The sequence below is a fragment of the Lepidochelys olivacea genome (assembly GCF_965140295.1).
Source record: "Lepidochelys olivacea isolate rLepOli2 genome assembly, chromosome: 1".
In the NCBI taxonomy this organism is placed as follows: Eukaryota; Metazoa; Chordata; order Testudines; family Cheloniidae; genus Lepidochelys; species Lepidochelys olivacea.
The window spans coordinates 216,201,411-216,221,470 of record NC_140411.1 but is presented as its reverse complement, the minus strand read 5'-3'; the positions used below and the strand labels follow the sequence as shown (position 1 = coordinate 216,221,470).

Genomic DNA, 20,060 nt, shown 5'->3' with positions numbered 1-20,060 from the left:
CTCAGCTGGGCCAGCCCACAAGTAGACAGAGGACTCTGCTTCCCCAGGACTCCCACCCAACTTGGCTGAGAGGCAGGAGAAACTGAGACCTGAAATCTATGGTGTATGTAACTTCTAAACCCTTATTTTCTGGATACTGCATCTTTACATGTCTAAGAACTCTGACAGTGTGTAGATACAGCAGCCATTTTGTTCTCAGAATTGCTGTAGATTGTTACAGAGAAGAGACATACAGTGTCCTTAGAGACTTTACTTTCGTTCTTTCTTAATTCCCTTAATATATACCAATTAAAAAATACCAATTCACTTTAGACTGTAAGTACTTGTTCTGCTCTTTGTGCATGGATATAAAACAAGCTCAGATCTGGGTTTCTTGCTTTAGCCACTTTGCAAACCCCAATTCTGTAGCGTTGCCAGCTACAACTGAGTGGACTCCTGGGAATTGGCCACTATAACCGGGAATCAAATTTGTGATACCCACACAGAATATGCCAACCAATTTAGCCTCATAGTGTTCCTAGCCATAGGACACCATGACTGGAAACTGAATCTGGATCTACTGCAGTGCAGAGTATTAACGTCCAGATGGCACTGTGGTCAGCCTACACTGGCCCTGAAGGAATTGAGGCTAAAGCTTGAAACCATGTCCCCTGCATGACAGGTTTCAAGTGATTTTACCACTACGTCATCTAACTGTACCCCCAGCAGGGTGAGATGACACAATGCTCTATGGACCTGAGTCTCCTCTATGCTACAACCTCCACCATGGCTACCATTGGTGGAGCTGTACTAGTGGTGAACTAGAGGTCCCAATTTTCCTAATGTAGACAAGGCCATTGAGTTCCAAGCTCAGGCTCTTCAGTTCTCCTTGTCTCTGACAGCCCTGGGGGTGGGAATGAGAGACTTTCCATTGAACCCAGCTCTCCCCTCTTTGTTACCTTGGCGTCTGGGCAGTTGCTGTTGCTTCGACCTCCAGCTTCGATAGCGGAGCCAAAGGATCACACTTAACAGGATGACAAAGACACCCACTAGGAAGACAGGGATGATGATCACTTCAGTCTGGTACTCACGCACAACTGTCAATGGGAAGAGAAAACAGGAAACAAAGAGTAACCGTTATTGCTCAGTGAAATAACCGTGTGTACAACACTCCCACACTGAACAAAGCCTGTACAACACCATAATAATAGTCCATTCTAGTAATTTTCAACATGAAGGAGCTATCTATCCATGCTGTGCTCATTGCAGTAGTATCTAAGCACCTCATCAACTGCTAGCCTGATTTCCAGAGGGGCTGACTATTAAGACTCCCACTGAAGTCAATGGGAATTCTTCACCTCTGAATATCAGGCCACTTCTTTAGGTGCCTTGTGGTGGATGGGATCTCCTGGCGTCCCCCACAGACCACGGTTTGGGTTGCTTCCTTCCTCTGACACTCACAGATTCCTACCCCTGCTTGGGGTAGACAAGAGTCTCTCTCAAAAAATAACAACACACACACACACACACACACACTTTTCCCCCTCTCCGGGGGCAGGGAAGACCAAAATAAAGAAAAGGGAGATATAAGGCATTCAGTATCATGGGTAAATCTTGGTCCCAGCTTAATCTATAGGCATTTTATTGTCATGATCGGGGTAGAGTCCTTCCCTAGACCCCGGCCCCCTCCAGCTTTTTGGGAAACATCCACTCTGTACCTGGTCCAGGCAATCCCAGGATCAATGACTGCCTCCCCCTTCACTAATCTATTCCTGTAATCAGCTGTCTCTGAGGCACAATAATCTTCCCCAGTTACCAACCCTTGGACTGGTGTTCCCTTCTTAAGCTTCCTCCTCCAGGCACAGGAAGTTTTGCAGATGTGTGGACGAACCCAGAAGAGTTTATTATCTTCTTCCTCAAAAGGGTGAATGCATGACACCCACTGCTCTGCCACATACTTGTATATGAAAGTGTTAGCCAGTGCATTTAGGGATCACTCACCAATGAAATGCAGCTAGCTCTGGGGTGGAGCCTGGGCAGCCATTCTATGTCAACAATGCTGTAGAACAGTGTAATTGAGGTGAATAACTTCTCCCATTAAAACACGGTCGGGGGGGGGGGGGGCTGGAATATTAGAGCGGAAGAGTAAATTAACTGGTTTGGAATTTGGCCAGAATGCTGGGGTTAACATCCTTACTCTCTTGGGTTACAATACTCTGGGATACCCAGAGACCGTCGAATTGTGGAAGTCAACGAATGGCTATGCATGTGGTGTCAGAGAGAAGGCTTTGGATTCTTTGACCATAGGATGGTGTTCAAAGAAGGAGGAGTGCTAGGCAGAGACGGGCTCCACCTAACGAAGAGAGGAAAGAGCATCTTCACAAGCAGGCTGGCTAACCTAGTGAGGAGTGCTTTAAACTAGGTTCACCAGGGGAAGGAGACCAAAGCCCTGAGGTAAGTGGGGAAGTGGGATACCGGGAGGAAGCATGAGCAGGAGCACGCGAGAGGGCAGGGCTCCTGCCTCATACTGAGAAAGAGGGACGATCAGCGAGTTATCTCAAGTGCCTATACACAAATGCAAGAAGCCTGGGAAACAAGCAGGGAGAACTGGAAGTCCTGGCACAGTCAAGGAATTATGATGTGATTGGAATAACAGAGACTTGGTGGGATAACTCACATGACTGGAGTACTGTCATGGATGGATATAAACAGTTCAGGAAGGACAGGCAGGGCAGAAAAGGTGGGGGAGTTGCATTATATGTAAGGGAGCAGTATGACTGCGCAGAGCTCAAGCATGAAATTGCAGAAAAACCTGAGAGTTTCTGGATTAAGTTTAGAAGTGTGAGCAACAAGGGTGATGTTGTGGTGGGAGTCTGCTATAGACCACAGGACCAGGGGGATGAGGTGGACGAGGCTTTCTTCTGGCAACTCATGGAAGTTACTAGATCGCAGGCCCTGGTTATCATGGGAGACTTCAATCACCCTGATATCTGCTGGGAGAGCAATACAGCGGTGCACAGATAATCCAAGAAGTTTTTGGAAAGTGTAGGGGACAATTTCCCGGTGCAAGTGCTGGAGGAACCGACTAGGGGCAGAGCTCGTCTTAACCTACTGCTCACAAACCGGGAAGAATTAGTAGGGGAAGCAAAAGTGGATGGGAACCTGCGAGGCAGTGACCATGAGATGGTCGAGTTCAGGATCCTGACACAGGGAAGAAAGGAGAGCAGCAGAATACGGACCCTGGACTTCAGAAAACCAGACTTTAACATGAGGGGGAAAGGAGTCCAGGAGAGTTGGCTGTATTTTAAAGAATCTTTATTGAGGTTACAGGGACAAACCATCCTGCTGTGTAGAAAGAATAGTAAATATGGCAGGCGACCAGCTTGGCTTAACAGTGAAATCCTTGCTGATCTTAAACACAAAAAAGCAGCTTACAAGAAGTGGAAGATTGGACAAATGACCAGGAAAGAGTATAAAAATATTGCTCAGGCATGCAGGAGTGAAATCAGTGAGGCCAAATCACACCTGGAGGTGTAACTAGCAAGAGATGTTAAGAGGAACAAGAAGGGTTTCTGCAGGTATGTTAGCAACAAGAAGAAAGTCAAGGAAAGTGTGGGCCCCTTACTGAATGAGGGAGGCAACCTAGTGACAGAGGATGTGGAAAAAGCTAATGTACTCAATGCTTTTTTTGCCTCTGTCTTCACCAACAAGGTCAGCTCCCAGACTACTGCACTGGGCAGCACAGCATGGGGAGGAAGTGGCCAGCCCTCTGTGGAGAAAGAGGTGGTTCGGGACTATTTAGAAAAGCTGGACGAGCACGAGTCCATGGGGCCAGATGTGCTGCATACGAGAGTGCTAAAGGAGTTAGCGGATTTGATTGCAGAGCCATTGGCCATTCTCTTTGAAAACTCATGGCGATCAGGGGAAGTCCCGGATGACTGGAAAAAGGCTAATGTAGTGCCAATCTTTAAAAAAGGAAAGAAGGAGGATCCTGGGAATTACAGGCCAGTCAGCCTCACCTCAGTCCCTGGAAAAATCATGGAGCAGGTCCTCAAGGAATCAATTCTGAAGCACTTAGAGGAGAGGAAAGTGATCAGGAACAGTCAGCATGGATTCACCAAGGGCAAGTCATGCCTGACTAATCTAATTGCCTTCTATGCCAAGATAACTGGCTCTGCGGATGAGGGGAAAGCGGTGGACGTGTTGTTCCTTAACTTTAGCAAAGCTTTTGACATGGTCTCCCACAGTATTCTTGCCAGCAAGTTAAAGAACTATGGGCTGGATGAATGGATTATAAGGTGGATAGAAAGTTGGAGAGATTGTCGGGCTCAACGGATAGTGATCAATGGCTCCATGTCTAGTTGGCAGCCGGTATCAAGTGGAGTGCCCCAAGGGTCGGTCCTCGGACTGGTTTTGTTCAATATCTTCATAAATGATCTGGAGGATGGTGTGGATTGCACCCTCAGCAAGTTTGCAGATGACACTAAACTGGAAGGAGAGGTAGATACACTGGAGGGCAGGGATAGGATACAGAGGGACCTAGACAAATTGGAGGATTGGGCCAAAAGGAATCTGATGAGGTTCAACAAGGACAAGTGCAGAGTCCTGCACTTAGGACGGAAGAATCCAATGCACTGCTACAGACTAGGGACCGAATGGCTAGGCAGCAGTTCTGCAGAAAAGGACCTAGGGGTTACAGTGGACGAGAAGCTGGATATGAGTCAACAGTGTGCCCTTGTTGCCAAGAAGGCCAATGGCATTTTGGGATGTATAAGTAGGGGCATTGCCAGCAGATTGAAGGACGTGATCGTTCCCCTCTATTCGACATTGGTGAGGCCTCATCTGGAGCCTCATGTGTCCAGTTTTGGTCCACACACTACAAGAAGGATGTGGAAAAATTGGAAAGAGTCCAGCAGAGGGCAACAAAAATGGTTAGGGGACTAGAACACATGACTTATGAGGAGAGGCTGAGGGAACTGGGATTGTTTAGTCTGCAGAAGAGAAGAATGAGGGGGGATTTGATAGCTGCTTTCAACTACCTGAAAGGGGGTTCCAAAGAGGATGGATCTAGACTGTTCTCAGTGGTAGCAGATGACAGAACGAGGAGTAATGGTCTCAAGTTGCAGTGGGGGAGGTTTAGGTTGGATATCAGGAAAAAAAATTTCACTAGGAGGGTGGTGAAACACTGGAATGCATTACCTAGGGAGGTGGTAGAATCTCCTTCCTTAGAAGTTTTTAAGGTTAGGCTTGACAAAGCCATGGCTGGGATGATTTAGTTGGGGATTGGTCCTGCTTTGAGCAGGGGGTTGGACTAGATGACCTCCTGAGGTCCCTTCCAACCCTGATATTCTATGATTCTATGATTCTCATATAAAGTGATAAGTACCTTCAACTGCCCATGAAATTAATAGGGGCTGGTGGGGCTTGGCACCTACCACTATCGGTCCCTTGAAAAATACCATGCGATCTTTAAAGACCATATGTGGTCAAGACCTCATCTATATACCTCAACCAAAATATGATTTCCCCTAACCTCCTGCAGGGGCATTGATTTCAGTAGTGATTCAGAAAGAAGAGATTCTCCTAATGAGTCACAAACAGCATTTCTTGCAGCATCTGGGTTTCCCTTGGTGATCTGCCAGAACAGTTAAGGCTGCCAAGCCTGCAGATGCAGGGCATCCCAGTGAGAATGCTTTTGTGTTGTTTATTTCTTATACTCTAGTGCAGGGGTGGCCAACCTGAGTCTGAAAAGGAGCCAGAATTTAACAATATACATTGCCAAAGAGCCACAGTAATATGTCAGCAGCCCCCCATCAGCTCCCCCATCCCCCACTCCCAGCACCTCCCACCCATCGGCAGCCCCGCCAATCAGCGCCTCCCCCTCTTTCCCCGCACCTCCCGATCAGCTGTTTCGTGGTGTGCAGGAGGCTCTTGGGGATGGGGGAGGAGCAAGGTCAAGGCAGGCTCAGGGGAGGGGGCGGGAAGGGGTGGAGTGGGGGCAGGGCCTGTGGCAGAGCCAGGGGCTGAGCCATGAGCACCCCTGGCCCACTGGAAAGTTGGCGCCTGTAGCTCCAGCCCCGGAGGTGGTGCCTGTCCAAGGAGCCGCGTGTTAACTTCTGAAGAGCCACATGTGGCTCCGGAGCCACAGGTTGGCCACCCCTGCTCTAGTGCTACTGGTGTGAGTGCAACACTGATTTGGGCTGACTCAGAGCTCTGTGATGATAATAATTTGACCCCCCCCCCAGGTGGAATTAGTATACCTCCGTCTGAACTTTGATCAGGGTGTTACATCGCTTCTCCTGTTTAACAGGAAATCTTCATCCATCATTCCCCTATCCTTTCCACCCAGCCATATACACCAGTGCTGGAAACATATTCTTTGTTCTCCACCCTGAGTGAAAAAGCCAATACACTCAGCTGAAAAGGCAAAACAGATGGGGGCAGGTGTGAAGAAGAGGTCATGCATTGGGATTTACTGCAGGGGAGGCCCAATCAAATCACTCTCTGGAGGTGAGGGTGGCTCACAGTTGACTGAGCAGGTCCTGCTGCTCAGCTTATGAGACCTGGACACACAAAAGTAAAAGGCAAGGAGACAGTTGCCTGGAATCTTACCACATAACTTGTCACTGTTGTTGCATTCCAGTAGCATGCGTCTGAGTCTCCTTACGTTCCCTGCCATGATCAGCTGGGTGTGAGCATGTCCTTCATCTCTGGAATTTCCACTGCACAGATATGAAGCATTACTATAAATACAGTGGCAGGACAAGATGGTTGCTGGGAAAGTGGGTGAGAAGCTATGCTCTTCACCCTCTTTGTCACTGGTTCTAATCCAGCCTCAGATTAGTGAGAGGAAGTGAATCAGAGACTTGGGGAACTATAGGCACTTAGGTGTTAATGGTCTAATATGGCATAGTCAGAATCAATTTCTGGTGATGGCATCTCAGTACAGGAGCAGAGGCTAGGTTTGTTCTGCAGTACCATGCGGGAGAGTCAGGTACCTCTCATTCCTCAGGAAGGCATAAGTTGAAAGACATTAGTTTACTTATATTTTAAATTATCTGTGTAAATCACATTTCAGATGCAAGAATAACTCAGTCTTTTATCTCCAGGCCTGTAAAACATCAGGCACATGTGCATAAGACACCACATCACACCATTCTACCTGGCATTCCTGACCGAGTGCTTTCACTATGTTATTGCATCATGAACATATACTAAGAAATAGCAGCTTTCTCACTAAGGTCTCCAATACTGATTCCATATTACAGACATAATCAGATCTGTAAGGAAACGTCATACATATGATTCATTACACCTGTAATTCTCTCTAACGTTCATTACACCTGACATTTCGTGCAACATGCAAATATGCACCTTTACACCTGTAATTATGTATAGTGACCCTTTATCTATGGAAATCTCTATAACTACCATTTGTGCACCCTTGCATACATAGGACTAGATTCACCAATACACACCAGTTGCTTTGTGCTACTCTGGCATTGCAAAGCAGCTGTAAACCTTCTTTAACCATCCAATTAATATGGATTTACATCAGTTTTGCATTACTTGAGATGCGTAAAGCAGCCAGAAGGTACTGGTGAGTCTGGTCCATAATGCTGTGTAGTATCTAGGTGTGGCCATAACAGCTGCAATTCTGTACAATATGCAGGGGTACAGTTTCATACCAATAATTCTGTTCATCACTTTTCAAAGATCCATTTACAAATATGTGAACCATCAGATAACATATGACAGCATACCTATAACTTCGAAATATCACCTGTGCAACAGCGGCATTTTCTACTGTGCAACTCTGTTTTTTTCTACTATACTTATTTCACATTCTATCTGTCTTTAAATTGTCTCACCTGAACTCCAGTAACAGGGTGATAGTATATATATTTGTGAAATACAGGCAGGTGACTATTTACCATGTCAGTAATGCTTACTCAGTGACAAACTTGCATCAGCTCCAATGCCAATATTAGTAAACATTTCCAGGTATGTGTCAGCTTATTGGTAAAACTATAAAACATACAGGTATATGTGTCATTTGGCATAGGATGTTATGAGCCTTGCAAGATAACATAGCTGTAATTCCTACATATAGAGTGGGGTGAAAAATGTTTCTATTGTAAATAATGGGTCCTTTTAATTATTTATTGATTGAGACATCAACTGATCAAGATCAAATTTGGTTTACTAATCAAAGACTACAAAAACAATGAGGAGTCTGGTGGCACCTTAAAGACTAACAGATTTTTTTGGGCATAAGCTTTTGTGGGTAAAAACCACTTCTTCAGATGCATGGAGTGAAAATTACACATACAGGCATAAATATAGTGGCATATGAAGAGAAGGGAGTTACCTTACAAATGGAGAAAGAGTGATGACAAGGCCAATTCAGCCTGTAAGGTTCCACTGGACTCCTCGTTGTTTTTGTGAATAGAGACTAACACGGCTACCCCTCTGATACTAATCAAAGACTAGACAGCTAAGATCAAACAGCACAAGGTTAATTTACCAATTCTGAAATATCAGGCCTGCCTACCCACACTGGTATGCATTACAGCAGTTTCAATGGACTTTTATAGACAGGATATTTATCCCACATTACAATTTGTGGCAAGTGACATGATTGGTATCATTTAATCATTGACAAAGGTCAATTTTGTTGCCAATGGCTTATATATTACATTTGCTCTAAATTTCCAGCATAACAAAGTATCACAACAGTGTAACCTTTTAACTGCAGAGTTTAGTGTGGGTTTAAAACAAGAGTTTTAACCAATTAAAGATTAATGTCACCTTTATAACTAATATTCCCTATGCACCTGTGAGACATGCTATGTTTTCCATATACGCCTTTCTTGTGTTTCAGTTATAATCAGAGTTAAACACAAAGGTGTTTTTTTTGCAAAGCACAGCTAATCATAAAGTATAAAAAATGTAAACAGCAGGAAAAAAATAGGCTATACCTTAAGATATATTTTCTGTTCTATAAGCAATATAAAATCTGCTTGCTAATAACTCTTTATTGTCTCTCTTAACCTGACTGTGCAAAGCTTCCTGGGGAATTTTTCTTGACACTTCTTTAGCATAGTCATGAGAAATGCTTAGGTTTTAGGCCAACATGACAACCCTATTCTGTTCAATTCTAATTTAAGTTCAATTTGACCATATTCACATCACATCCATTCTTATTTGCTTACTGCAAATATTTGTGCAAGCATTTGTTTGCACCAATATTCAGGGGAAACTCATGACCATGCAATCCTGCATACTCCTGGGAGAATGCATATGTGCATTGGAAGGGTTCCCGTTGTCATCCTACATTTCTTTCTTTCTTTCTTTCTTTCTTTCTTTCTTTCTTTCTTTCTTTCTTTCTTTCTTTCTTTCTTTCTTTCTTTCTTTCTTTCAGATTGAAGATACAAGGAGGGAGGGAGAGAGAGAAAATGACTGTAGTGAATTAGAAAATGGAGACCAGTAATTTGATCAGTGCTCTTGGAGTAGGCCACAACACAGCTGTGGGATAGTATTCATGAAAACCTTGATCACAGCCCTGCCACTGATGCAATTTTAGTCAAATGAGACAAAAATGTGTGCCCACCCCCTCCCTTTGCAGCTAGATCTAGTCACTCACACATGAGGCCAGAGTCTCAACTGGTGCAAATTGGCATAGTTCCAATGGAGTTGCACTGAATTACACCAGCTAAAGATCTGGCCCATTATATCTAAATTGTTTGAGAGAGTTACTGTGGTGAATGGTAGCAGCTGACAGAAAGGTGAGTAAATTCATTCAAGGTACTTGTATTGGACCAGTGGGACATTGTTCACAAAACTCGTGCCCAGAAGCCTGGCCCTGGGAACCCACTAAGACATTTCATGCAGATCATTACACAGCTGCTAGGGCCTTGATCCTGCAAGTTCTTGCATGATTTAGAGCTGACTGTGCAAGGCTGCTGCATTTCAACACAATTGTTAGTGTTGCACTGTGTCCTTACAGACACAAATAAGGTTTATAGCCTTTGGTGGTTCAGAAAACACTCAACAGAGTTGACTTTGGGATACCATTACAGATGGGTGTTTGACATGTGCATAGGAAAAAAGATGGGAAGAAACAAAGTGGGATAAAGCTAGGGCCTGCAATGTGCTGGATGATCATGATGGTCCCTTCTGGCCTCAAGTCTATGAGTCTACAAGCAGCAGTTTGGGAATTCCCAGCTGGCACTGTATTTCATTTTTTAATTCTGTTCCTGCTCAGTGCAACAGCAGATTCATCTGTTTTTAGGGAGTGGCTCCGAAGTGAGCAAATCATTGAAACCAGAGTCAACCAGAAGGACGACTGTTACTGAAAAGTCAATAAGATCAACCCAAACCTTTCAGCCCTACCTTGTAAGCAAGCAAACTAAGTAAACCCACCTCAGGTATAATACACGCACACTGTCATGGACAAATACATGGACACAGTCAGTAATAGGTACAATCTTAGGCACTTGGATTCCCAGTTACACACAAGCACTCACACAAATAAATACATGCATGTGGTCCCCGATTCAGACACACATGCAGATCCACACAAAAAAATGCACATTCACACTTATACACATATGCACACCCAGAGACGTGTGTGCACACAGACTTGTATCTACACACAGATGTGCTTGTGTGGTCACAAAGGTGCTCAGAACCAAACAAATTCACACAAACATCTGGACACAAAGGCTGTATCTACATCATCCCTTTCTCTGAAAAAAATCCCAATGTTGTTTATACGGGTGCACTCTATCAGCAACCGCTGTGGCGGGAGCATTAATACAGGAAGGTGTCTATCCATGATCAGGGCAGGTCTACGCAAGCTGGTGATAAAATAGATGGCAGCGACCAGCACCTTATTTGCACTGGCACTCTCACTGTTACTCCTTTTGGTGGAACTGCACTGCTGTTAGCGATGGAAAGAATTTTTTTCAGTCAAAGGCTAGTTTAGACAAGCCCATTCACATAACAGCCCCTCCAGCAAAGCTGAACCAAATGGGGACAAAATCCAGAACGCCATTCCATTTAAAACAAAATTATAATAATCTTCTGAAATATTTTTCAGTGTTATTTTCAATATAAAGCACAAATTGATTCTAATGACTTGGCACTTTACATGGGCCACTCTTCTGATCTGCAGTATAGCAATTCTTGTGTGCTAGGATCCCAGCTTTGAAGCATAGCACGAATATTAACTGATTGATCACAAAGCCCCCTGTGTGGTAGATAAGTATTATTATCCCCCTTTTAGAGCCTTGGGAACAAAGAAGGGTTACATGGAATTTAACATTTCCCAATTCCCAGTTCCGTTCTAAATACACTCTTTGCTAATTAATTGTGTAACAATCATGAAACTGTATCCAGAGGTATGAAGTGTTCAACTTACATGGTGTTTAAAAAGAGTTTAAGCAAATGAATCCCTGGGGGGACTGGCTGGCTTAGCACATTTGCTACCAGGCTATAGACACTCGCACTTTTTGGTAGGCAAAGTGAACCCAGCTCAGGTCAGTTCAGTATTGACTGAAAGTTGTTACCATCGGATAGTTTTTGGGTGGTTTGTATGAAATGCATTGGTAGATCTCAGTCCAGTTCCTCTTATTTCAGGTGTTCACATCTCAAATACTAATCGGCCTCCTGCTGACTGTCTCAGCAGAGACCAAACATGAAACACGCTCTTAAAACTAACCTACCTTCTGTCTTAAAAATGGTCCCTCCAAGGTCAGGGTTAAGGCACATTAGTGGAGGCACAATGAGGAACCTTGCATTGCCACTGCCTATTCCATACCTCTTCTGTGAATAAAGACAGCACTTCAGTCTCCAGGGTTGCCACCTTGCACCAGCACCATGTTCTCAAATGTTTCAAAAGACAAATTAAATAAAAGACAAATTCTCTCTAATAACAATACAGGGGTATTTCTTGAACTACAATATTATTCTAGACAGTATGTGTAGACATACAAATGTGAATCTATATAGAGATTTACAAATATGTAACAGAGAGTGATTGCTCTTAAAACCACTCTTAATTCCATGGAAACTCCCTGATTCTCTGGGTACCAGTGCTACTTACTAGCCCTTTCCTCAAAAGCAGAGACTAGAATGAATTCATATCTCCTGTTCCTTGCTCAGTAAAAAAGATAGATAGATACATAGATACATAAATATTAAGGTGAGAAGGGACCATTATGATCATCTAGTCTGACCTCCTGCACAATGCAGGCCACAGAATCTCACCCACCGACTCCTGCGATAAACCTCTCACCTATGTCTGAGCTTATTGGAGTCCTCAAATCATGGTTTAAAGACTTCAAGGAGCAGAGAATCTTCCAGCAAGTGACTCGTGCCCCATGCTACAGAGGAAGGCGAAAAACCTCCAGGGCCTCTTCCAATCTGTTCTGGAGGAAAATTCCTTCCCAACCCCAAATATGGCAATCAGCTGAACCCTGAGCATATGGGCAAGATTCACCAGCCAGATACCCAGGAAAGAATTCTCTGTAGTAACTCAGATCCCACCCCATCTAACATCCCATCACAGGCCATTGGGCCTATTTATCATGAATATTTAAGATGACTGCTGACACTTATGAAAAGTAGCTCTGAGGCTCTTGAGTCGGATGCAGCAAGGCAGCAAAGGATATTTCGGCAATATCTGAGAACAGTGATAGATAAAAACCAACAAGTGAAGGGTTTTTTTCAATAATCTATTTTATTAAATGCAAACAAGCATTCAATATCAAACCCGTATAGCAAATTTACACAAGCATAGGTAACAGAGATAATATTTTACAGTTCATACAATGTGTCTCACTGAGCTTTTCCCATCAGCGTAGGTACTCCACCTCCCAGAAGGGAGGTAGCAATGTTGATGGGAGAAGCCAGGATTTTAGTTGGGATAACTACATCGCTTAGGGGTGGGTATTTACCATACTCCTGAATGACATAGCTATGCTGACATAAGTTGGTGATGTAGACCAAGTCTGGGATTCCAGACTACCATGTCTCTGTTATATGAAGAGATGTAATACCCTAGGTACAGATGTGAGGGAGCTGGAGAATAAGGGGCAGTCCCCATTTATAATATTGCTCTGTGATTAAGTGTTGCACTGGCAACTAGTGCAGTTGCTGGTAAATTGTTGGGTCAGCTGTTCTGACATCTCTTCTTGAACCTCTTTGTACACAATGAAAACTTCACTTTGGAGCTGTCTGTCCTCCATTCTCATTTCCATCTCCTTTCAGAAGTAGTCTTGCTTCAGTTCCTTGCCCTCCTGCTTGGGCCTGTCCTGTTTGTCAGAGGTGGCTCTTGTTTTCTTCTCTTCAACCCGAAACATTTGGTCTGAGTCTCTATTCATGTGTCTGTGCATATCCACAAATAGGTCTTCCCCGTTTTTCATATTCCTAGACCTGAGGTTTCTTATCCATTCCACTACCGTGAATCCCATCCACTTGCCCTTTGGGACAACCATAGCCCAGTAGTAGACAGTGTATTAAAAAGTAAGAAATGATAGTTAATTGCCAGAGCAACAGCCCATTCTTCCCTCAGAATGCAAGTAAGAAAAGTGACACTTCAGTTCAGTTTCAAATTTCAGTGCCTTCTGGGGAGCAATGAGGAAAGGAGCAATGGTCTCAAGTTGCAGTGGGGGGACGTTTAGATTGGAATTAGGAAAACTTTTTCCTCGGAGGGTGGTGAAGCACTGGAATGGGTTACCTAGGGAAGTGGTGGAATCTCCATCCTTAGAGGTTTTTAACACCCGGCTTGACAAAGGCATGGCTGGGATGATTTAGTTGGGGTTGGTTCTGCTTTGAGCTCATGAGGTCTCTTCCAACCCTAATCTTCTATGATTCTATGATTCTTACAAAGCACTTTCTCATTGAAATTGATGGTAAGAATATAAAATTAGAATTCGTACCTAATACTCCTCATAATAAATGAATTGGTGGTGGTAGCTTATTGTGAAAATAGGAGCAAAACAATTGTTTGGAAGGGAAGAGGAGTTGTGGAGGTCAGTGTAAATAGATGTTTTAAAGGTTATATTTTGTAGGTGAACAGAGACCTCAGAAAAACTCTGTGTTGAGGGTCCAAGAAAAAGAAAAAATAGACGTTTTCGAGAGAAAGAGGGGAAATGCTGCTGGGCTTGCACCAGAGACATTTGTACAGCTGATGCTGGAGAAAAAAGTCTGTGAATGAAGAAGCTGATGGAGGTTCTGTGATGATACAAGGAATTATGCATGACCCCTAAATTTCACAGCCAGGTTTGATCATTTACTTTATGAACAATTTTCAAATACTAAGGACTTGTTATGCCATCCAGATGGTCTTTAATTATTAGACAGTCACACAGACCTGGTTAAAGCTGATGGGTGTGCTAAGAACTTTTTCCTCAGGCTAAATGGAAGGAACCATTCAGCACCTTTTATGCAATGACAACAATAGAAGCCACCATCCAAGGGACTGCGCCACATGGAAAGGCCAGAGCAACAGTCAACTCAAGGGGAGTTAGGCCATATCTACACCACCACTTATGTTGGTATAACTTATGTTGCTCAGCAGTGTGAGAAAAATACCCTCCTGAGGACAAAAGTTACACAGACATAAGCACCAGTATGTACAGTGCTATGTTGGTGGGAGAGCTTCTCCCGCAAACATAGCTACCGCCACTTGTTGGGGGTGGTGTAATTATGTCGACAAGAGAGCTCTCTCCCCTCAGCATAGAGCAGCTACACAAGAGATCTTACAGCAGCGTAGTTGCATCAGTACAGCTGGGCTGCTGTAAGCTCTCTAGTGTGGACAGAGCCTAAGAGGGTTTCTGTTGGGGCTGGTTGCAAACACAGGTACTAAAGGATTTTTTGGCAAGAATCTGAGTGTCTGAGAGTTAGGAAGCCCACAAAACCAGAGAAGCAGTCATGAGCATAGCCTTGAAAGGGAGCAGAGAGACAGAGCTCCTTGGGCACAGAACACGCTGGACATGCAGGCTTGGAAACTCTGAGGAAGGAAACTGCCGGCTGTTTGTTTCTGTAGTGTTCAGAAAAACATGACTTTGTGTACACACTTTGTAAATAAACAGGATTGCACCAAAAAATACATCTGACGTGTAGCATCCAAAATGGTTGCTGACAGAAACAACCCAGCAAGGCCCCACATACTGGCTAACTATTCAGATAAAAAGGGGCAACAGACTGAAATTAATGACTAGGAAAACTTATTTTCCACTAAAGGAAACATTCATAATAACTCTTCCCCCAGCCCTTAAGCCTGCCAAACTGGCCTCCATCAGAACATATTTAATCAAAAGCTACATACCTGGTGTACAGGGCCCCTTGTCTGCTGATTCCTCCTGTTCCTTCAGAATACCCCAGCTATCATTTCAACTGCCCTGTCTGGATCCTGGGACTTCCCAGAGATATCCTGAAAACCTGGTAATGTCCCTCTGGTACACTCAGGCTTGATCTACACTAGCAACTTATGATGGTATAAAATCCACACCACTGAGAGACGCGGCTATACCAACCTAACTCCAGGTGTAGACAGCACTAAGTTGATGGGAGGGCTTTTCCCATCAACATAGCTACTGCCTCTCGGGGAGGTGGATTACCTACTCTGACAGGAGAAGCCCTCCTGTAGGCATAAGTAGAGTCTTCACCGAAGCACTACAACGGCGCAACTACATCGGTGCAGCCGCACCGCTGCAGCATTTTAAATGTAGACAAGTCCATAGTCCATGGAACAAGAAGTATTGTCCTCTTCATCCCTCACCTATCATTGCAAGTTGCTTCCATTCTATTACGCAGCTCCTCAAGCTGCACTGAAGGGCGAGTTCTGAGGATTCAGTCCAGCTCATCATAAAATGGACATGCTTTCCACCCTGAACCAGACATATACGATGTAAAGCTCATGTAAATTAGATCAGAATCAGATCCATAGGTATGTATCACACATACGTAACACAGAACTTATATACAATGTGTACAGCATTTCTCTACATTAGAGTTCTCAACTCCCTTGTTTCTGATGGACAGACCTTAATTTTGTGCAAAAATCTTCCTCTTCACCCAAAAAGTCCCCTAGAAGTCATTTCACTTAGACAGAACTGAGATGAATGTCCCCTGCACAGCTCCTTTCTTCCCTCCCTCTCTCCCAGCCCCACTGCCCCAACATCACCGTTACTATTGGCATTTACAAAGACAGGTATTCTCAGCACAAACAGCTGAATAGCTAAAGAGCCACATCATAGAGTAGGTGACACACAAGTAAAATTTCTTTCAAAGATTTAAATATACATCATCTATTATCTTTCAGCAGTGTTTTCTCTTGCCTACCTGAGTTAACCCCCTTCTACTGACACTGTAGCCTTTTCCTGAAGCTCCAATCTGTTGCTTCTTTCCTAGGTATCTCACAACAGTGCTGACGGCTATGTTGCGTGTTTCCCACCAGGACTAGTTCCTTCCTGGTGATTTTTGTACCCTGGACCTGGCCAACATCCCTTCTTTGCTCCTCAAAGTCTTCTCAGCTGTCTCCCCAGGGAGATCATGTGATTGTATTTCTAACACTCTGGCTGACTGGTACACCCACACTGGTAAAACGGGTCTGCCTGGCTCTTCCACATACAAATACCCCCTGCAGCTTTGACAGCAAAGGCCAGAGAGAGTCCTGGAGCGGGGACCTCAGAACATAGTGATCAAGAAAGAGAAAGAAAGGCAGACACAAACACAAATCAACAGAGGCACAGAGAAAGAATGAAAAAGAGAAACTGGGGAACAAGAAAACACCCAAAGTAACACACTTCTGTCATATTTTTCAGAAAGAATTGGTGCACAGAATAAAGAACCTGTAAAAAAAAAAAAAATCCCAAAAGCTAAAGGCTCCAGACACCAGGGAATCTTTCTCAAGCAGAACAGATCCTGAGGGACAATATGCAGGGATTTTTCCAAATATTTATTCTACTTTTTTTTCTCCCTTTGTGGGTGAATTAGTGACTCAGAGAGGGAGACAAAGACTGATAGCATTGGGTAGGCTGGCCACATAGACAGAGGCCAGTGCAAGCTTTCTTCACATGTAAACCTGTCACTTCACCTCAGTCCTACCCTGTAGCCCCTCTGCTATTGCAGTCCTGGGCTCACACACAGCTCTGTCAATGCCCCGCAACCCTGACCTACCACAACTCTTCATCTCAATACAGCTATTTCAGTTCTTCACAAAGCTCTGCCCATGCATCTCATATCTGATTCCTGACTAGCAGCTCCGCCTGCTATTCAAGTCCTGTGTCGCACACCCAGCTCAGTCAGTGCACCTCAATCCTGATCTGCAGCACACACTGCTATTCCAGTTCCAGAAGTCAGCTCAGCTGCCACTGTAAAACCTTCCATTCGAGTTTCATGTTACTGCTATCAAGTTATGCGAATGGGTACAGGATTATTTGCTCAGCTATTTAATAAAAGTGGGTGGTGGTTATATTACAACAGGAAATTACATATCACCTGCTGTTGAGACACAGAGTCCGTTTCCCAGGCAATGACATGCTGCAGGTGGCTTTGGAGAGAGATGCATCCTGATATGATCACAATCAACCACCTGGAGCAGAATAAACCTTTTCCCTACTAACACTTGGTGTTGTGCTTATGATTTTCTTTTGGGTAGATTTTAGCGGTGGTAAAAGATGATGGTTTGACAACGCTGGAGAATGAGGTAGTTCATTTGGCCACAGAAGAGAAACAGCAGAGATGGTCGTGGTGTTCCCTGAACCTCCCTCGGCCATTGTGCCTTAGCTCTTCACAGTACAGCCTGCCTGTCAGAAGTAGGAAAGAGAGTTGTTGGTTCTCTGGTCCATCATTGCTTGGTCTTTCTAATGAGACTGGCAGTAAGGGCAAATTAGTGTCAGTGAAAGTGTTTTTTTGTGATGACTCTTGCCCACTGGGAACCAGTGAGGCCTTACCTGCATTGAAGATTTGCCCCAGTTACCAATATTGATATAACATCATCAGTGCAAATCAGTACCAGGCACTATTTCTTATTAACATTGGTGCAAGGGAAGATGAGTTGAATCTGAGGGGTGTCTCTTCTGTGAAAACAGTAGGAACTCCATTGTACACCCTGTTCCCTATTGAAAGATGGTAGAAAGAGCAGATGAATCATAAGGGTCTGTTCTCTATTTAATCAGGGTGCAAGGTCTGTGAGGTGACACCTATGGTTACATTCCTCATGGAGAACCTAGGGAACATGTTCAAGTTTCCTGTTTCTATTAATGGACAACCTGCTTCCCTTCTTCCAGTCTCATTTCTCCCACCTCCTGACTCTAGGCAGAATGGTGGGAGAGATAAGGGGTTCATATTCGAAGCCTGCTTTTGAGCAGCTGCTTCTGTTGTTATTGATTTCCCCTTTTAAATCTACTTCCTGTGCTATTCCAGTCAGACTGGTTGAAGGAGATATTTGCAGAGTTCAGAGTTCAGGTCTCAGGACATGGCTCCCTCCCTGTTCCACTCTCCTGCCCCTCTTCCTGTTTGGTTCAAGGGACAGGAATCAGTCACTTTCAGATTTTCTCTTGTGAAAAACAAACATTTCTGCTAGGAGAAAACCTCTCTCTCTCTCTCTCCACATCATAAAGAAAACACAACATTGTTTAAATACTTTTGTTTAAGTAGATATTTTTAGCTCTGGTGAAAGGTAGTGGATTGACAGCCCTGCTAACTCAAGTTGTATTTTGATCTCAGAACAGCAACAGCACAAGCAGTGACAGTGCAAACTACACAGACATACACCATCCCTACCAATATGCTTATGGAGGTAGGATGATAATTCAGTCACTGTGGTCATTTCAGTCCTGGGCCTCTCTGATCAGACTGCCAACAAGAGTGCCAGTTTTGATAGCCCAGTTCCTAATGGCTAATACAATACAATTCCTAATACAATAGACAATAAATCATGCAATCTAAGACTGGAGTGGTCTCACCCTTAATTATTTTATCATCAAGCCACTATTGCAGATATAGTTTTGCTAATATCAAAACCTGCCTGGGCTTATTCAATCCTTTCCAAAGTGCCAACAAGACATTGCCTTCATAAAAATAAGTTGTTTGGGGTTTTATATTTTAGGACCTGATACTGCCCAGTATTCAGTGGGACTACTCAGAAATGAAGGTAATCTGCAAGGAAAGTGTGTCCAAATCAGGCCCTCAATATATTTGTAAAAGCATGGAAGTTTTCTGTATTATTTTTTATAAATAATGTTTGAACCTCATAGCTAAGGTTAAGATTCTGTCACAGGTATTTTTATTAAAAGTCAGGGACAGGTCACAGGCAACAAACAAAAATTCATGGAAGCCCGTGACCTGTCCCTGACTTTTACTAAAAATACCCTAGGGGGGATGGGGTGGGGATTAACTCAGAGTGCTGTCGGCAGCTGCTCCAGCCCCACTGCTGCTTTGGGGCCCCGGGCCAACTGCTCTGGGCGTCAGCCCACCGGCCAGTTGTTCCAGTGGCCTCAGGGACCACTGCTTTTGTGGCCCCAGGGCTGGCAACCAGCTGCTGTTCCAGCGGCCTCAGGGCTGACCACGGGCTGCTGTTCGGGTGACCCCAGGGCTGACCACTGGCCACTCTTCCAGTTACCTGACAACCACTGCTCCGGTGGCCCCAGCTGCTCTGGTGGCTTGAGGGTCATTGTTCCTGCGTCCCTAGGGCTGACTGCTGGCTGCTGCTCCAGACCCACCACTGCTCCTGAGGCAGGGGCTGACAGCTACTGCTTCAGCCACAGTGGGGCTGACCCAATCCCAGTCGCTGCTTCAGCCCTTGAGCCACTGCTCCAGCAGCCTTGGGACTAACAGCTGCTCCACACTGCCCCGGGAGAAGTCCCGGAGTCCCGGATAGTCACAGAATCCATGACTTCCACGACAGAATCATATTCTTAATGTAATATATAGATAGGCATTCTAAAGCCTAAGCTGAAAAGAAGTCTTAAGGATGCTCGTATACTACAACTTTTAAACAAGTTTTAGCCAGTCAGGAATATAGTTGGTGCCAAACTTAGTTTGTACCCAGACACACCATTAATACA

At 44.4% G+C, this 20,060-nt stretch overlaps 1 protein-coding gene across 1 annotated transcript in view; it reads right to left on the bottom strand.

Annotated features, from left to right (window-relative positions):
- The window catches only part of STYK1 (serine/threonine/tyrosine kinase 1), a 29,393-nt gene extending 12,152 nt beyond the window's left edge, over nucleotides 1-17,241 (bottom strand). The window contains exons 1-2 of the mRNA XM_084618600.1: nucleotides 17,170-17,241; nucleotides 939-1,076 (exon numbers count right to left, since the gene is read on the bottom strand). Coding sequence (XP_084474726.1) covers nucleotides 939-1,076; nucleotides 17,170-17,182 — 151 coding nt within the window. The 5' untranslated portion in view covers nucleotides 17,183-17,241. The remainder of the gene's footprint in view (nucleotides 1-938; nucleotides 1,077-17,169) is intronic.
- Between the last annotated feature and the right edge of the window lie 2,819 nt (nucleotides 17,242-20,060).